Below are 17,935 nucleotides of genomic sequence, written 5' to 3'. Positions count from 1 at the left end.
AATCATCTGCAAGATATGGAGCTAAATCACCAACATTGAATGTAGCTGAGATGTTTCCCATTTCATCTGGCAATTCTATCTTGTATGCATTGTTGTTGATCTTTTCTAGCACTTTGAATGGACCATCACTTCGTGGCATTAGCTTGTTCTTCCTCCTTGTAGGAAACCTCTCTTTCCTTAGATGTAACCACACTAGATCACCTGGCTTGTAAAGAACTTCTTTCCTGTGCTTATTTGCTCGAACCTTGTATGCTTCATTCACCTTCTCTATTCTGGTTCGAATTTGCTGATGAAGTTGCTTCATCTCCTTTGCTTTCACTTCAGCTTCTTTGCTACTATGTGCTTCAATAGGAAATGGAAGTAAATCAATAGGACTTAAAGGATTAATCCCATAATTTACCTCAAATGGTGAATGTTTAGTAGCATAAGTTGGTGATCTATTGTAAGCAAACTCAGCATGAGCTAGCTTTAGATCCCAATCCTTCTGAGACTTGTTCACAAGTGTCCTTAGCAGCATAGTTAATGTCCTGTTGGTCACCTCAGTCTGGCCATCAGTTTGAGGATGAGCAGTAGTACTAAACAGCAACTTAGTACCTAAAAGCTTCCACAAGTTCTTCCAGAAATAGCTAAGAAACTTTACATCTTTATCAGAAACAATAGACTTAGGAACTCCATGAAGTCTAATTATTTCTTTAAAGAACAAATCAGCAACATGAATAGCATCATCAGTTTTATTACAAGGAATGAAATGAGCCATTTTAGAGAATCTATCTACTACCACCATAATTGCATCTTTCTGCCTTTGAGTTCTAGGTAGAGCAACAATGAAATCCATGCTCACATCTTCCCATGGTTGAACTGGAACAGGTAAAGGCGTGTAAAGCCCTTGATGAAAGGAGCTTTTAGCCTTCTGACATATAGAACATCGAGCTAGAATAGCATGAACATCTCCTGCAAGTTTCGGCCAGTAGAAGTGTTCCTGCAATACATCAACAGTTTTGTTAATGCCAAAGTGTCCTGCTAGTCCTCCTCCATGAACCTCCTTGATTAGCAAATCCCTTAATGAGCATTTAGGGATACAAAGCTTGTTGTTTCGAAAAAGAAAGCCATCTTGCAATGAATAAGCTCCATGAGATCCTTCTTTGCATGCTTCTAACAATAAAGAGAAATCTGGATCATCATAATACAAGTCTTTAAGATGGCTAAAGCCAACACACGAGCCTCCATAAGAGAAAGCATAGAATGCCTCCTTGATAAAGCATCTGCAACAATGTTAGAAACTCCAGTTTTATATTTTGAAACAAAATCAAAGGACTGAAGGAATTCCACCCATTTTGCATGTCTTGGACTGAGCTTATGTTGTCCATTTATGTACTTCAAAGCCTGATGGTCTGAATGTAACACAAACTGAGCTGGTCTGAGATAATGAGTCCAATGAGTCAAGGCACGAACAATAGCATAGAACTCCTTATCATAAGTGCTGTAGTTGAGTCTGGACTGATTAAGCTTTCACTGAAATAGGCTATGGGGCGCCCTCCTTGTTGTAAAACAGCTCCAATGCCTACACCACTTGCATCACACTCCACTTCAAACACTTTCTTGAAATCAGGTAAGGCTAGAACAGGAGCCTTACTAAGCATGTTCTTCAATTGATCAAATGCCTCTTGTGCTGCAGGAGTCCAAATAAAGGACCCTTTCTTGATACACTCAGTCAATGGCGCCAAATGGTGCTAAAGTTCTTGATAAATCTCCTGTAAAAAGAAGCTAAACCATGGAAACTTCGAACCTCAGTGATAGATTTAGGAACTGGCCATGACTTGATTGCTTCCACCTTAGATTCATCCATAGAAATGCCATTAGATGACACTATGAATCCAAGAAATGTCACACTTGAAGTAAAGAACTCACACTTCTCCATCTTTGCATACAGCTTCTTTTCCCTTAGTTTAAGGAAAACCTTCTTGAGATGCATTAGATGTTCCTGTTCACTTTGACTATATACAAGAATATCATCAAAATAAACAACAACAAAGATACCAATGAAGGGTCTGAGTACCTCATGCATAAGCCTCATGAAAGTACTAGGAGCATTTGTCAAACCAAATGGCATCACACGCCACTCATACAAACCACTCTTAGTTTTAAAAGCTGTTTTCCATTCATCACCCTCTTTGATTCTAATCTGATGTAAACCACCCTCAAATCAATCTTCGAAAATATAGTGGAACCATGTAACTCATCAAGCAAATCATCAAGTCTAGGTATTGGATACCTATACTTCACTGTTATATTGTTAATAGCACGACAATCCACACACATTCTCATAGAACCATCCTTCTTAGGAACCAAAATGACAGGTACAGCACATGGACTAAGACTTTCTTGCACAAATCCTTTAGCTAACAACTCACTAACTTGTTTTTGTAACTCCTTAGCTTCTTCAGGATTACATCTATAAGCTGGTTTATTAGGTAAAGGGGCGCCAGGGTTAAATCAATTTGGTGTTCAATTCCTCTACTAGGGGGTAAACCACATGGAAGATCAATAGGAAAAACATCACCAAACTCCTTCACTAAAGGTCTCACCATTTCGTGCACTTCATTAATGTTTACATCATTTTCATCCAATAACAACAACAAATACATAACCTTCCCCTTTTCTACAGCTTTATCAAGTTGAGGTTTAGAAAGGATTAAGGTTTTTTTGTTTTGTGTTTTAGGTGAGGTTGTTTTAGGCTTTAAGATGGTTCGGCCATGGGCTAGGACTAAGTACAATTTTCTTCTTGTTATGCATGAAAGTGTAAGTATTAGTCCTCCATTATGCAAGGTTTCTTTATCAGATTGCCAAGGTCTACCTAAGAGTACATGACATGCATCCATAGGTAATACATCACATAAAACTTCATCTTTATAAGAATCACCAAAAGAAAAGCTAATTAAAGCTTGTTTTGTTACCTCCACACAATTGCCATCATTAAGCCAATGAAGCTTATATGGTTTTGGATGTGAGAAAGTAGCATGATTGAGCTTGTCCACCATAGAAGATGAAGCAACATTGGTGCAGCTCCCTCCATCAATGATCATCGAACATATCTTCCCTCCAATCAAGCATTTTGTTTGAAAGATTTGATCCCTTTGAGAAGGAACCAATTCAGCTTCTTTGGCATGAAGAACTCTTCTTAAAACAAGGCTTAAATGATCACCTTGAGTCACCTCTCCAACCTCCAAAGCTTCATCACTTTCGGCCTCCTCTTCATGTTCCTCTTCTTGTTTTCCTCCTGTTCAAGTGATTCTTCAATGTTTTTAATGTCAATTAAAGTCATTACTCTTTTATTAGGACATTGAGCTTGATAATGACCATAACCATGACACTTAAAGCATTTTACATCTGATTTTTTGAGGTTCATTCACTATCCCTTCCCTTTATCAACTACTTTCAATCCGCCACTCTTAGGGGTGTAAGGAGATGTATATGGTGTTTTAACATTAGAAACTCCCTTAGAATAGGTAGTTCCCTTCACAAAAGGTTTCTTCTTCTTCTCCTTAATGTGTTTTTCAACTTTAAGAGCTAACTTAAAGAGTTCATCTAAGGTAGAATAAGATTGTAACTCCACTTTTCTCCTAATGTCTTTTTCTAAGCCTCCTAGAAATCTAGACATTGTTTGCTCTTCTCTTTCTTGTACATCTAACTTCATTAACAACTTTTCAAACTCATGGATGTAATGTTCTACCCCTTTATGGTCTTGACAAATTTCGGCCAATTGATTATACAAATCAAGGGTGTAAGTGGATGGTAAAAACTTCTCCCTCATTTTCTTTTTTAGCTTACTCCAACTCTTGATTTTAGGCTTTTGTTTTCTAGTTCTAGCTAACACAACATTTTCCCACCAAAGGGATGCATACCCCTTTAGTTTAGCTACAGCAACTTTGAAAGATTTTACATCATCATACTCCTTAAGTTCAAAGATTCGATCACACCTTGAAACCCACTCCAAATAAGCATCTGGATTAAGGTTTCCATCAAACTCAGGAACCTCTAACTTAATGTCTCTAAAATCATCTTTCTTTTGTGGTTTTCTTCTAGTTCTTGAAGATTCAGAAAGAACCTCCTCACTACTATCATAAGCTACTCCTTCATCCTCCACATTTTCTCTCCTTAAAGGCCCTCTAAACCCTTCTCTAACAACAGTCATCAAATTAGCCATTTGTTCACTTAAAGTGGCTATTTGATTCTCCACTCCTACCAACCTTGCTTCACTCAAGTTCATACCTCTCCTAAACTGATTTTCTTCACCTCCACTCATGTTAGATTCAATCTCAACAAGAATAGGCTAGAAAGAAAGAAAAGAAGTGTGTTTGGCTTAGAATTAGGTCCGGTTTTAGGGGGGGATTGTGTTTGGGTTTTGTTTGTGTGTTTAATGTGTTTTAGGGATGAATTAGAATGCTCTTAATCAACCTACAGCTCTGATACCAAAGGATACATATTGATTAAGCATTCAAGAGCATTCAAAGTAAGAAACAAGAACAATGAAAACAAGAACAATCGAATGTATCTAACCGGTTCAATTTGATTGAACAACCACCACTTTCACAACCCAATTACCACCAAACTAAGATCAATTATAACAATAAGCTTCTAACTTGCATCCACTTTGAGTTTCAATCACTAATTCAACGATTAAGTGATAGAATTAAGCAAAGATTTGTAAATGTCTAAACTGACCGATAGGAACAATAAGCACACAGCTTAAGGTTTTGAGTATAACTCTTTCAATTTTCATTCAAATGACTTTTTTCCAAAAGGATAGCAAAGGTAACATATTTGTTTACATTGTGTCCAAATTTCGGCTGATTTGGACTTCCCTAGCTATGCCAACACTAAGTTAAAAAACATGAAACAACAATTACAATCTGTCCAGCACACTTCCTACAAACTAGCTTAGATTTCTATTGGAAGCTACAAAACAGTAAAACTACCAATAGGATACTAAAGTAGACATATTAAACTATTACTCCTCAAAAGCTTGTCCAATTTGCAGCTCAAATGATGATTGCCCACAAGCTTCAAAGATGAGGCATGCTGGACGCTGGAGCTGGGCAGAAGGCATACCTTGCCTTGAAGTCTTCCTCTTTCATTGGATATGGCCTTGGTTGCCCATGTGATCTTCATATGGCTTCCTTCACTTCCCAAGGCTTCAATTCAGTAGGTGGTGGCAACCAAAAGCAGCAAAAATCATTCCTAAACTAGCTTACACAAATCGGATTACATGAGCTTTTACTAGCTTATTTCTTAAAGCATGATTAACCTAATCTTAAACATGTACTTAGGCTACTAATCACTTACTAAACTTGATTAACAATACATAATGATGTTTAAGGTGTCATTAAGTATTACTAATCTTGCTTAAGTAGAGATTAACATAGGATTAGCCCTAATCAAGTTGCTTAAGTAAGGTTTGTAGAATAAACCGAGCTAGTTAGGCTTAGAAATTGAACCTCCTTTACCATGTTCTCCTCTTGATCATGTAGAAGAAGACCTTGGTTGCTTGAATTAGATGCTCCTGCATCAACTACCTTCAAACCATCATTTTTAGGGGTGTAAGGAGATGTGTATGGTGTGTTAACATTAGAAACTCCCTGAGGATAGGTAGTTCCCTTCACAAAAGGTTTCTTCTTCTTCTCCTTAATGTGTTTTCAACTTTAAGAGCTAACTTAAAGAGTTCATCTAAGGTAGAATAAGGATGTAACTCCACCTTCCTCTTAATGTCTTTTTCTAAGCCTCCTAGAAATCTAGACATTGTTTGCTCCTCTCTCTCTGTACATCCAATTTCATTAACAACTTTTCAAACTCATGGATGTAATGTTCTACCCCTTTATGGTCTTGAGAAATTTCGGCCAATTGGTTATACAAATCAAGGGTGTAAGTAGATGGTAAAAACTTCTCCCTCATTTTTTTTTTAGCTTACTCCAACTCTTGATTTTAGGCTTTTGTTTTCTAGTTCTAGCTAATACAACATTTTCCCACCAAAGGGATGCATACCCCTTTAGTTTAGCTACAGCAACTTTGAAAGATTTACATCATCATACTCCTTAAGTTCAAAGATTCGATCACACCTTGAAACCCACTCCAAATAAGCATCTGGATTAAGGTTTCCATCAAACTCAGGAACCTCTAACTTAATGTCTCTAAAATCATCTTTCTTTTGTGGTTTTCTCCTAGTTCTTGAAGATTCAGAAAGAACCTCCTCACTACTATCATAAGCTACACCTTCATCCTCCACATTATCCCTCCTTAAAGGTCCTTTATACCCTTCTCTTACCACAGTCATCAAATTAGCCATTTGTTCACTTAAGGTGGCTATTTGATTCTCCACTCCTACCAACCTTGCTTCACTCAAGTTCATACCTCTTTTAAACTGGTTTTCTTCACCTCCACTCATGATTGATTCAACCTCAATGAAAGTTAGGCTAGAAAGGAGAAAAGAAGCGTGTTTGGCTTAGAATTAGGTTCGGTTTTAGGGGGGGATTGTGTTTGGGTTTTGTTTATGTGTTTAATGTGTTTTAGGGATGAATTAGAATGCTCTTAATCAACCTACAGCTCTGATACCAAATGATACATATTGATTAAGTATTCAAGAGCATTCAAAGAAAGAAACAAGAACAAAGAAAGAGAACATAAGTGTTTGTTACAAACCGGTTCAATTTTATTGAACAACCACCACTTTCACTACCCAAATACCACCAATCTAAGATCAAGTTATAACAATAAGCTTCTAACTTGCATCTACTTTGAGTTTCATTCACCAATTCAACGATTAAGTGAAAGAATTAAGCAAAGATTTGATAATGGTCGAAACTGACCGGAAATACAATAAGCACACAGCTTAGTGTTTCAAGCATAAAAGCTTCAATTTTCATTCAAATTACTTAATTCCAAAAGGAGTACAAAGATAACTTATATGGCTACAACATGTCCAAAAATCAGCTCATTTGGACGAATTTAGCTATGCCAACTAGGCTAATAAAATAGAAGAAACAAAAATTACAACCATTACAGCCCACTTCTAATAATTAGCTTAGCTACCCTATTGGACGAGTGAAAACAGAAGAGCTACCAATTGGACATTAAAATACATATCTTAAAGTAAATATCCTCAAAATTTCAAGCCAATTGGAGAAGGAATGATCATTGCCCAAAAGCCTCAAAGTGAAGGCATGCTGAACGCAGGAGCTGGGCAGCTAGCATACCTTGCCATGAAGTCTTCTATTCTCATTTGATATGGCTTCTCTTGCCCATGTGAACTTCACATGGCTTACGTCTTCCCTAAGTCACCATTTCAGCTGGAGGTGGCACCAAAATGCAGCAAAAACATCTCCTAAAGCTTGCTTAGAAACCGGATTACAAAGAAGTTAAACTAGCTTAACTCTTAAACATGATTAGCTTAGCTTAAACATGTAATTAGGCTACTTAATCACTTACTAAACTTAATTACCAATACATAATGATGATTAAGGTGTCATTAGTATTAGTTAATCTTGCTTAAGTAGAGATTAACAAAAGATTAACCTAATTAAGATGCTTAAGTAGAGTTTTAGGACAAACCGAGCTAGTTAAGCTTGTTATCACCTTGATTAGTACAATTTAAGCCCTTAAAGACCTTAATAATCCTCAATATTAACCAAACCCAGAAATTAAACAAACTTATGATTAATTTCAAGATCAGGTCAAATGCATATGCTTCAGTTAATGTCCTGTTGGTCACCTCAGTCTGGCCATCAGTTTGAGGATGAGCAGTAGTACTAAACAGCAACTTAGTACCTAAAAGCTTCCACAAGTTCTTCCAGAAATAGCTAAGAAACTTTACATCTTTATCAGAAACAATAGACTTAGGAACTCCATGAAGTCTAATTATTTCTTTAAAGAACAAATCAGCAACATGAATAGCATCATCAGTTTTATTACAAGGAATGAAATGAGCCATTTTAGAGAATCTATCTACTACCACCATAATTGCATCTTTCTGCCTTTGAGTTCTAGGTAGAGCAACAATGAAATCCATGCTCACATCTTCCCATGGTTGAACTGGAACAGGTAAGGCGTGTAAAGCCCTTGATGAAAGGAGCTTTTAGCCTTCTGACATATAGAACATCGAGCTAGAATAGCATGAACATCTCCTGCAAGTTTCGGCCAGTAGAAGTGTTCCTGCAATACATCAACAGTTTTGTTAATGCCAAAGTGTCCTGCTAGTCCTCCTCCATGAACCTCCTTGATTAGCAAATCCCTTAATGAGCATTTAGGGATACACAGCTTGTTGTTTCGAAAAAGAAAGCCATCTTGCAATGAATAAGCTCCATGAGATCCTTCTTTGCATGCTTCTAACAATAAAGAGAAATCTGGATCATCATAATACAAGTCTTTAAGATGGCTAAAGCCAAGCACACGAGCCTCCATAAGAGAAAGCATAGAATGCCTCCTTGATAAAGCATCTGCAACAATGTTAGAAACTCCAGTTTTATATTTTGAAACAAAATCAAAGGACTGAAGGAATTCCACCCATTTTGCATGTCTTGGACTGAGCTTATGTTGTCCATTTATGTACTTCAAAGCCTGATGGTCTGAATGTAACACAAACTGAGCTGGTCTGAGATAATGAGTCCAATGAGTCAAGGCACGAACAATAGCATAGAACTCCTTATCATAAGTGTGTAGTTGAGTCTGGACTGATTAAGCTTTTCACTGAAATAGGCTATGGGGCGCCCTCCTTGTTGTAAAACAGCTCCAATCCTACACCACTTGCATCACACTCCACTTCAAACACTTTCTTGAAATCAGGTAAGGCTAGAACAGGAGCCTTACTAAGCATGTTCTTCAATTGATCAAATGCCTCTTGTGCTGCAGGAGTCCAAATAAAGGACCCTTTCTTGATACACTCAGTCAATGGCGCCAAATGGTGCTAAAGTTCTTGATAAATCTCCTGTAAAAAGAAGCTAAACCATGGAAACTTCGAACCTCAGTGATAGATTTAGGAACTGGCCATGACTTGATTGCTTCCACCTTAGATTCATCCATAGAAATGCCATTAGATGACACTATGAATCCAAGAAATGTCACACTTGAAGTAAAGAACTCACACTTCTCCATCTTTGCATACAGCTTCTTTTCCCTTAGTTTAAGGAAAACCTTCTTGAGATGCATTAGATGTTCCTGTTCACTTTGACTATATACAAGAATATCATCAAAATAAACAACAACAAAGATACCAATGAAGGGTCTGAGTACCTCATGCATAAGCTCATGAAAGTACTAGGAGCATTTGTCAAACCAAATGGCATCACACGCCACTCATACAAACCACTCTTAGTTTTAAAAGCTGTTTTCCATTCATCACCCTCTTTGATTCTAATCTGATGTAACCACTCTCAAATCAATCTTCGAAAATATAGTGGAACCATGTAACTCATCAAGCAAATCATCAAGTCTAGGTATTGGATACCTATACTTCACTGTTAGTTGTTAATAGCACGACAATCCACACACATCCTCATAGAACCATCCTTCTTAGGAACCAAAATGACAGGTACAGCACATGGACTAAGACTTTCTTGCACAAATCCTTTAGCTAACAACTCACTAACTTGTTTTTGTAACTCCTTAGCTTCTTCAGGATTACATCTATAAGCTGGTTTATTAGGTAAAGGGGCGCCAGGGTTAAATCAATTTGGTGTTCAATTCCTCTACTAGGGGGTAAACCACATGGAAGATCAATAGGAAAAACATCACCAAACTCCTTCACTAAAGGTCTCACCATTTCGTGCACTTCATTAAAGTTTACATCATTTTCATCCAATAACAACAACAAATACATAACCTTCCCCTTTTCTACAGCTTTATCAAGTTGAGGTTTAGAAAGGATTAAGGTTTTTTTGTTTTGTGTTTTAGGTGAGGTTGTTTTAGGCTTTAAGATGTTCGGCCATGGGCTAGGACTAAGTACAATTTTCTTCTTGTTATGCATGAAAGTGTAAGTATTAGTCCTACCATTATGCAAGGTTTCTTTATCAGATTGCCAAGGTCTACCTAAGAGTACATGACATGCATCCATAGGTAATACATCACATAAAACTTCATCTTTATAAGAATCACCAAAAGAAAAGCTAATTAAAGCTTGTTTTGTTACCTCCACACAATTGCCATCATTAAGCCAATGAAGCTTATATGGTTTTGGATGTGAGAAAGTAGCATGATTGAGCTTGTCCACCATAGAAGATGAAGCAACATTGGTGCAGCTTCCTCCATCAATGATCATCGAACATATCTTCCCTCCAATCAAGCATTTTGTTTGAAAGATTTGATCCCTTTGAGAAGGAACCAATTCAGCTTCTTTGGCATGAAGAACTCTTCTTAAAACAAGGCTTAAATGATCACCTTGAGTCACCTCTCCAACCTCCAAAGCTTCATCACTTTCGGCCTCCTCTTCATGTTCCTCTTCTTGTTTTCCTCCTGTTCAAGTGATTCTTCAATGTTTTTAATGTCAATTAAAGTCATTACTCTTTTATTAGGACATTGAGCTTGATAATGACCATAACCATGACACTTAAAGCATTTACATCTGATTTTTTTGAGGTTTCATTCACTATTCCTTCCCTTTATCAACTACTTTCAATCCGCCACTCTTAGGGGTGTAAGGAGATGTGTATGGTGTTTTAACATTAGAAACTCCCTTAGAATAGGTAGTTCCCTTCACAAAAGGTTTCTTCTTCTTCTCCTTAATGTGTTTTTCAACTTTAAGAGCTAACTTAAAGAGTTCATCTAAGGTAGAATAAGATGTAACTCCACCTTCTCCTAATGTCTTTTTCTAAGCCTCCTAGAAATCTAGACATTGTTTGCTCTTCTCTTTCTTGTACATCTAACTTCATTAACAACTTTTCAAACTCATGGATGTAATGTTCTACCCCTTTATGGTCTTGAGAAATTTCGGCCAACTTGTTATACAAATCAAGGGTGTAAGTGGATGGTAAAAACTTCTCCCTCATTTTCTTTTTTAGCTTACTCCAACTCTTGATTTTAGGCTTTTGTTTTCTAGTTCTAGCTAATACACATTTTCCCACCAAAGGGATGCATACCCCTTTAGTTTAGCTACAGCAACTTTGAAAGATTTTACATCATCATACTCCTTAAGTTCAAAGATTCGATCACACCTTGAAACCCACTCCAAATAAGCATCTGGATTAAGGTTTCCATCAAACTCAGGAACCTCTAACTTAATGTCTCTAAAATCATCTTTCTTTTGTGGTTTTCTTCTAGTTCTTGAAGATTCAGAGAGAACTCCTCACTACTATCATAGCACACCTTCACCTCCACATTTCCTCCTTAAAGGTCCTCTATAACCCTTCTCTAACAACAGTCATCAAATTAGCCATTTGTTCACTTAAAGTGGCTATTTGATTCTCCACTCCTACCAACCTTGCTTCACTCAAGTTCATACCCTTCTAAACTGATTTTCTTCACCTCCACTCATGATTGATTCAACCTCAAAGAATAGGCTAGAAAGAAAGAAAAGAAGTGTGTTTGGCTTAGAATTAGGTTCGGTTTTGGGGGGGATTGTGTTTGGGTTTTGTTTGTGTGTTTAATGTGTTTAAGGGATGAATTAGAATGCTCTTAATCAACCTACAGCTCTGATACCAAATGATACATATTGATTAAGCATTCAAGAGCATTCAAAGTAAGAAAAAGAACAAAGAAACAAAAAAGAACAATCGATGTATCTAACCGGTTCAATTTGATTGAACAACCACCACTTTCACAACCCAATTACCACCAAACTAAGATCAAGTTATAACAATAAGCTTCTAACTTGCATCTACTTTGAGTTTCATCCACAATTCAACGATTAAGTGAAAGAATTAAGCAAAGATTTGATAAAGGCAAACTGACCGAAAGAGCAATAAGCACACAGCTTAATGTTTTGAGTGTAACTCTCTAATTTTGATTCAAATGACTTAATTCCAAAAGGATAGCAAAGCTAACATATTTGTTTACATTGTGTCCAAATTTCGGCTGATTTGGACTTCCCTAGCTATGCCAACTAAGCTAATAAAAAACATGAAACAACAATTACAATCTGTCCAGCACACTTCCTACAAACTAGCTTAGATTTCTATTGGAAGTTACAAAACAGTAAAACTACCAATAGGATACTAAAGTAAACATATTAAACTATTACTCCTCAAAAGCTTGTCCAATTTGCAGAAGAAATGATGTTGCCCAAAAGCTTCAAAGAGAAGCTGCTGGACGCTGGAGCTGGGCAGAAGGCATCCTTGCCTTGAAGTCTTCCTCTTTCATTGGATATGGCCTTGGTTGCCCATGTGATCTTCATATGGCTTCCTTCACTTCCCAAGGCTTCAATTCAGTAGGTGGTGGCAACCAAAAGCAGCAAAAATCATTCCTAAACTAGCTTACACAAATCGGATTACATGAGCTTTTACTAGCTTATCTCTTAAAGCATGATTAACCTAATCTTAAACATGTACTTAGGCTACTAATCACTTACTAAACTTGATTAACAATACATAATGATGTTTAAGGTGTCATTAAGTATTACTAATCTTGCTTAAGTAGAGATTAACATGGATTAGCCCTAATCAAGTTGCTTAAGTAAGGTTTTAGAATAAACCGAGCTAGTTAGGCTTAGAAATTGAACCTCCTTTACCATGTTCTCCTCTTGATCATGTAGAAGAAGACCTTGGTTGCTTGAATTAGATGCTCCTGCATCAACAAGTAAACAAGAACAAAGAAAGAGAACATAAGAGTTTGTATCAAACCGGTTCAAACAAGTTGAACAACCACCACTTTCCACAACCAAATTACCACCAATCAAAGACTAAGCTATAACAATAAGCTTCTAGCTTGAGTCTACTTTGTAATTCTATCACTTAATCGTTGAATTAGTGATTGAAACTCAAAGTGGATGCAAGTTAGAAGCTTATTGTTATAACTTGATCTTAGTTTGGTGGTAATTGGGTTGTGAAAGTGGTGGTTGTTCAATCTAATTGAACCGGTTTGATACAAACGTTTATGTTCTCTTTCTTTGTTCTTGTTTCTTTCTTTGAATGCTCTTGAATGCTTAATCAATATGTATCATTCAATATAAAGATTCAATCTTTATGCCCTATTTCATGTAAAGATCAAGTCTTTCAACAATTTAATATAAAGATTCAATCTTTATGCCCTATTTCATATAAAGATCGGTTGAATATTTCAACAAGTACAAGGGGATTCGGGTGTTTTGATACTTGTTATTGATTTTACTAACCACGAACACATCATTTGCAATATATAATTCTTTTTTTAGTTGTTGAATGATATACGGGTCCTATTATGTTTGTGACTCTAATTCCCTTAAATTAGGTGTGAATGTGTTTTAGTTTAACAATTCGAGTGCATTGCATTAAATTTACAAATTGAGGGTTGTGTCGATCCTAATAGAGGTTAATAAAAATCCACTAGTTCTCGAGCTAACAACAAAGCCTATTCAATATAAAGATTCAATTTTTATGCCCTATTTCATATAAAGATTGAATCTTTCAAAAATTCAATATAAAGATTCAATCTTTATGCCCTATTTCATATAAAGATCGAATCTTTCAACAAGTACAAGGGGATTCGGGTGTTTTGATACTTGTTATTGATTTTACTAACCACGAACACATCATTTGCTTTATAATTCTTTTTTTAGTTGTTGAATGATATAGGGGTCCTATTATGTTTGTGACTCTAATTCCCTTAAATTAGGTGTGAATGTGTTTTAGTTTAACAATTCGAGTGCATTGCATTAAATTTACAAATTGAGGGTTGTGTAGATCCTAATAGAGGTTAATAAAAGATCCACTAGTTCTCAAGCTAACAACAAAGCCTATTCAATATAAAGATTCAATCTTTATGCCCTATTTCATATAAAGATTGAATCTTTCAAAAATTCAATATAAAGATTCAATCTTTATGCCCTATTTCATATGAAGATCGAATCTTTCAACAAGTACAAGGGGATTCGGGTGTTTTGAGACTTGTTATTGATTTTACTATCCACGAACACATCATTTTGCTTTATAATTCTTTTTTTAGTTGTTGAATGATATAGGGGTCCTATTATGTTGTGAGTCTAATTCCCTCAAATTAGGTGTGTATGTGTTTTAATTTATCAATTCGAGTGCATTGCATTGAATTTACAAATTGAGGGTGATGGCGTGGCCTCTTCATTGCTTCTTGTTAAGGACTACAAGTTCATTAGTGTGGTTGGAGAAACCATTCATTCTATCTTTCAAAGTCCGGTTCTTACTAGCTTTGATCTTTCTTTAGAGTCCTTTGTTAGTATGGTTTCTTAGTGCTTTATTTTCTTTCTTGTTCTTAGGAGATTGAATAAGTTAGAGTTGTTTGTTTTATCCGAATTATGTAAGTAATTGATGTAATCAGTTAGCTATGTAATTCATTCGAATAGGATGTTATGACATGCATTAAGTTACTACAAACAAGGAGTGGATGGAGGGCGTGGCTTTGAACGTGCAAAAGAAGTGGAAGGCTGTTGAATCACTTAGCATGGACGTGTGAAGTGGCAGCCAAGCATCCTCAACAAACTCTCTTGATTGTAGGAGAGTGGGACGTGCATCATGGAGATTACAACTAACTTTCAAAGGGGCGTGCAACATGCTGAAGTAGGCGCCTTATTTGTAGGAGTTAGTTGCTAGGATTTTCAGCTTCTAGTTGTTAGTTAATAGTATTGTTAGTGGCCTTAATTTCGTGGCTTATTTCTTATATTATCAAAAACTTCAGTTGTAATACTTAGGTTGTACTATAAAAGCAATTGACATCAATGAGAACAACTAGAGAATTTTATGACTGAAAACCGTGAGTATTCACACTTGTCTTCATTTCGTTTCTTGGATTGGAAACACTTGAATTCGCCTATGCTAGCTTAACTTAGCAAGTTAAGTGGTGATCTTAGGACCTTTAGATAATTCAAAGTGGTGTGCCTTATCTTTGAATTAGCTAGAGTGCTCGAGTTTTGGATTTAATTCCTTTAAGTCCGAAACTTGTTCTATCAACAAATCAACTTAAACCTTGTATGTGTCACTTGTTAGTCACGCATACAACATCTTGGTATCAGAGCTACAGTAATTCCTAACCTAAATTCATCCCAAACACACGCCCAAACCCAACCAAACACCCACCACTACCCATGGCTGCATCCAACGCTCCCCCGGAGAATTGGAAAGAATTCCTCAAAGCCCTAGAGGAAGAAAAGAGAGAGTCTAATGCTAGGATGGAGTTATTGCAAGATCAAGTTAGACAACTCTCATTGAGACTAAGAATCAATCGAGGAGACCAAGATAGAGATCACTCGGATGAAGAAAGCGAGCATACCTTATTCAATTTTGAGCCAAGAAATGCCGTTCCAAGAGGAGTCACCCATCATGGACACTCTAATGATATCAAGGTTGATATCCCTGACTATGATGGTAGACTTGATGCTGATGGTTTCATTGAGTGGCTAAGAACTGTGGAACGAGTTTTTGATTACAAGCAAGTTCCCGAAGAAAAGAGGGTTAAACTTGTTGCATTGAAGCTACGCAAGTACGCCTCTACTTGGTGGGCTAGTGTATGCACCAAGAGAGAAAGGATGGGCAAGGAGAAGGTGAGAACGTGGGAGAAAATGAGGAAACTCCTCAAGCAAAAATTTCTTCCTACATACTATGTCCAAGAGAACTTTGCTAAGTTCCACCATTTGCAACAAGGAACTTCGAGTGTAGAGGACTATGCTCGAGAATTTGAAGCCTATTTGATGAAGTGTGATGTGAGGGAGGATGAACCACAAACTTTGGTTCGTTTCCTTGGAGGATTGGAGCCTCAAATAGCCAATGTAGTGGAGCTCCACACCTACACTACATTAGAGGAGTTAGTCTTATTAGCCCATAAGGTGGAACGCCAACACAAAGCTAAAGGCAAAGGTAAATGGGAAGCCTCACGCACCTTTACCAAAACCACACCATATCCTAAGCCAACCTCTACAACTCAAAAGCCTAACCAACCTACCACTTATACTCCTAAACCAAACACAAAACCCGACACTATTCCTTCCTTAGGCAAGGCACCAAGGAGATGTTATAGGTGCCAAGGGCTAGGACACATTGCAACTGAGTGTCCTAATAAGAAGGTGATCAGCCTTGCGGAATATGAATCCTTGGAGGATGTAATTGCTGATCAAGAAGAGGAGGAGGAATCCGGAGAGGAGTATGAAGAAGGACGAGTTGTTGGACCAGATGAAGGTGAATGCTTGGTAGTGAGACGCAACCTTAGTAGCCTACCTATCCAAGCGGACCAACTCCAAAGAGAAGCTATCTTTCACACTCGATGCACCATTGGAGGAAAGGTATGTTCATTGATTATAGATGGTGGAAGTTGTACCAATGTTGCTTCTCAAACTCTTGTAACTAAGCTGAATTTAACAACCAACCCTCATCCCGCACCTTATATAATTCAATGGCTTAATCAAGGAAAAGGATTACATGTAACTTCACGAGTTTTACTTTCCTTTAGTATTGGTCGAACATATGAAGAGGAGTTGTGGTGTGATGTAATTCCCATGGACGCTTGTCATGTGCTCCTTGGACGACCATGGATGTTTGATAGAAGAGTGAATCATGATGGTTATAAAAACACTTATTCCTTCACAAAAGATCACAAAAGAATCACCCTTACCCCTCTCACTCCCAAGCTACCCGACAAACAAAGCCATCAAAACAAGAAAACCTTATCCCTCACCACTTTGATGAAATCTGATTATCAAGAATACAACTCATTCAAGGAGTTGATTTTGAGTGGCCTAGACGAAATACCAGCACCACAAGAGCTGACACACCCTTTACTCACACCTCTACTTGATCAATATGTTCATGTCTTCCCACCACAAATACCCCCTGGCCTACCTCCAAAACGTGACATACAACATAAAATCGACCTTATCCCCGGTGCTAGCCTTCCCAACAAACCAGCCTATAGGACCAACCCTAAGGAAACCGAGGAGATTAGGAGGCAAGTGGAGGAGTTGTTATCTAAAGGAATGATTCGAGAGTCATTAAGCCCTTGTGCTGTACCTACCTTACTTGTTCCAAAGAAGAATGGAGAATGGCGCATGTGTGTTGATAGTAGGGCCATCAATAAAATCACCATTAAGTATCGTTTTCCTATCCCTAGGTTAAATGATCTATTGGATGATTTACATGGTGCTAAGGTCTTCTCTAAAATAGACCTAAGGAGTGGGTATCATCAAATCCGAATACATGAAGGAGATGAGTGGAAAACAGCCTTCAAAACAAAGGAGGGTTTGTATGAATGGCTAGTGATGCCTTTTGGCTTGTCGAATGCTCCAAGCATTTCATGCGGCTTATGAACCAAACTTTAAGCCATTTTTGGGTAGATTCGTGGTAGTCTACTTTGATGATATATTGGTTTTTAGCCAAACTGAGATGGAACATGTGGGGCACTTGCAACAAGTGTTCGAAGTGCTTGAAGGAGAAAAACTCTATGGAAACTTGGAGAAATGCCATTTTTTTTCTAACCAAGTAACTTTTCTTGGCTTTCTAGTCTCTCATGCAGGTATTGAAGTAGATGAAAGAAGGTCCAAGCCATCCAAGATTGGGCGGTTCCTAGCTCCATCTATCAAGTTAGGAGCTTCCATGGATTAGCTTCCTTCTATAGGAGGTTTGTTCGAGACTTTAGCTCCCTCATGGCACCAATCACCGAGCTAACCAAGTTGAAACAATTCCAATGGAATGATCAAGCCCAAGCTGCCTTTGAAGAAATCAAGAGGAGGCTCACTACGGCTCCTGTTCTTGCTCTTCCAAACTTCGAAGATATCTTTGAAGTAGAGTGTGATGCATCCGGA

At 37.4% G+C, this 17,935-nt stretch overlaps 1 protein-coding gene across 1 annotated transcript; it reads left to right on the top strand.

Moving 5' to 3' along the window:
* Positions 1-15,229: 15,229 nt before the first annotated feature.
* LOC130590268 (uncharacterized) lies at positions 15,230-17,440 on the top strand. The gene has a single exon (XM_057392333.1). It carries the CDS (start codon positions 15,230-15,232, stop codon positions 17,438-17,440), a length of 2,211 nt encoding a protein of 736 aa, XP_057248316.1.
* Positions 17,441-17,935: the final 495 nt, after the last annotated feature.

This window comes from Beta vulgaris, unplaced genomic scaffold (genome assembly GCF_026745355.1).
Source record: "Beta vulgaris subsp. vulgaris cultivar EL10 unplaced genomic scaffold, EL10.2 EL10_2_Chr_UnSca1, whole genome shotgun sequence".
NCBI lineage: Eukaryota > Viridiplantae > Streptophyta > Magnoliopsida > Caryophyllales > Amaranthaceae > Beta > Beta vulgaris.
The sequence above is the reverse complement of the archived record's forward strand: the minus strand, read 5'-3'. Positions and strand labels throughout refer to the sequence as shown.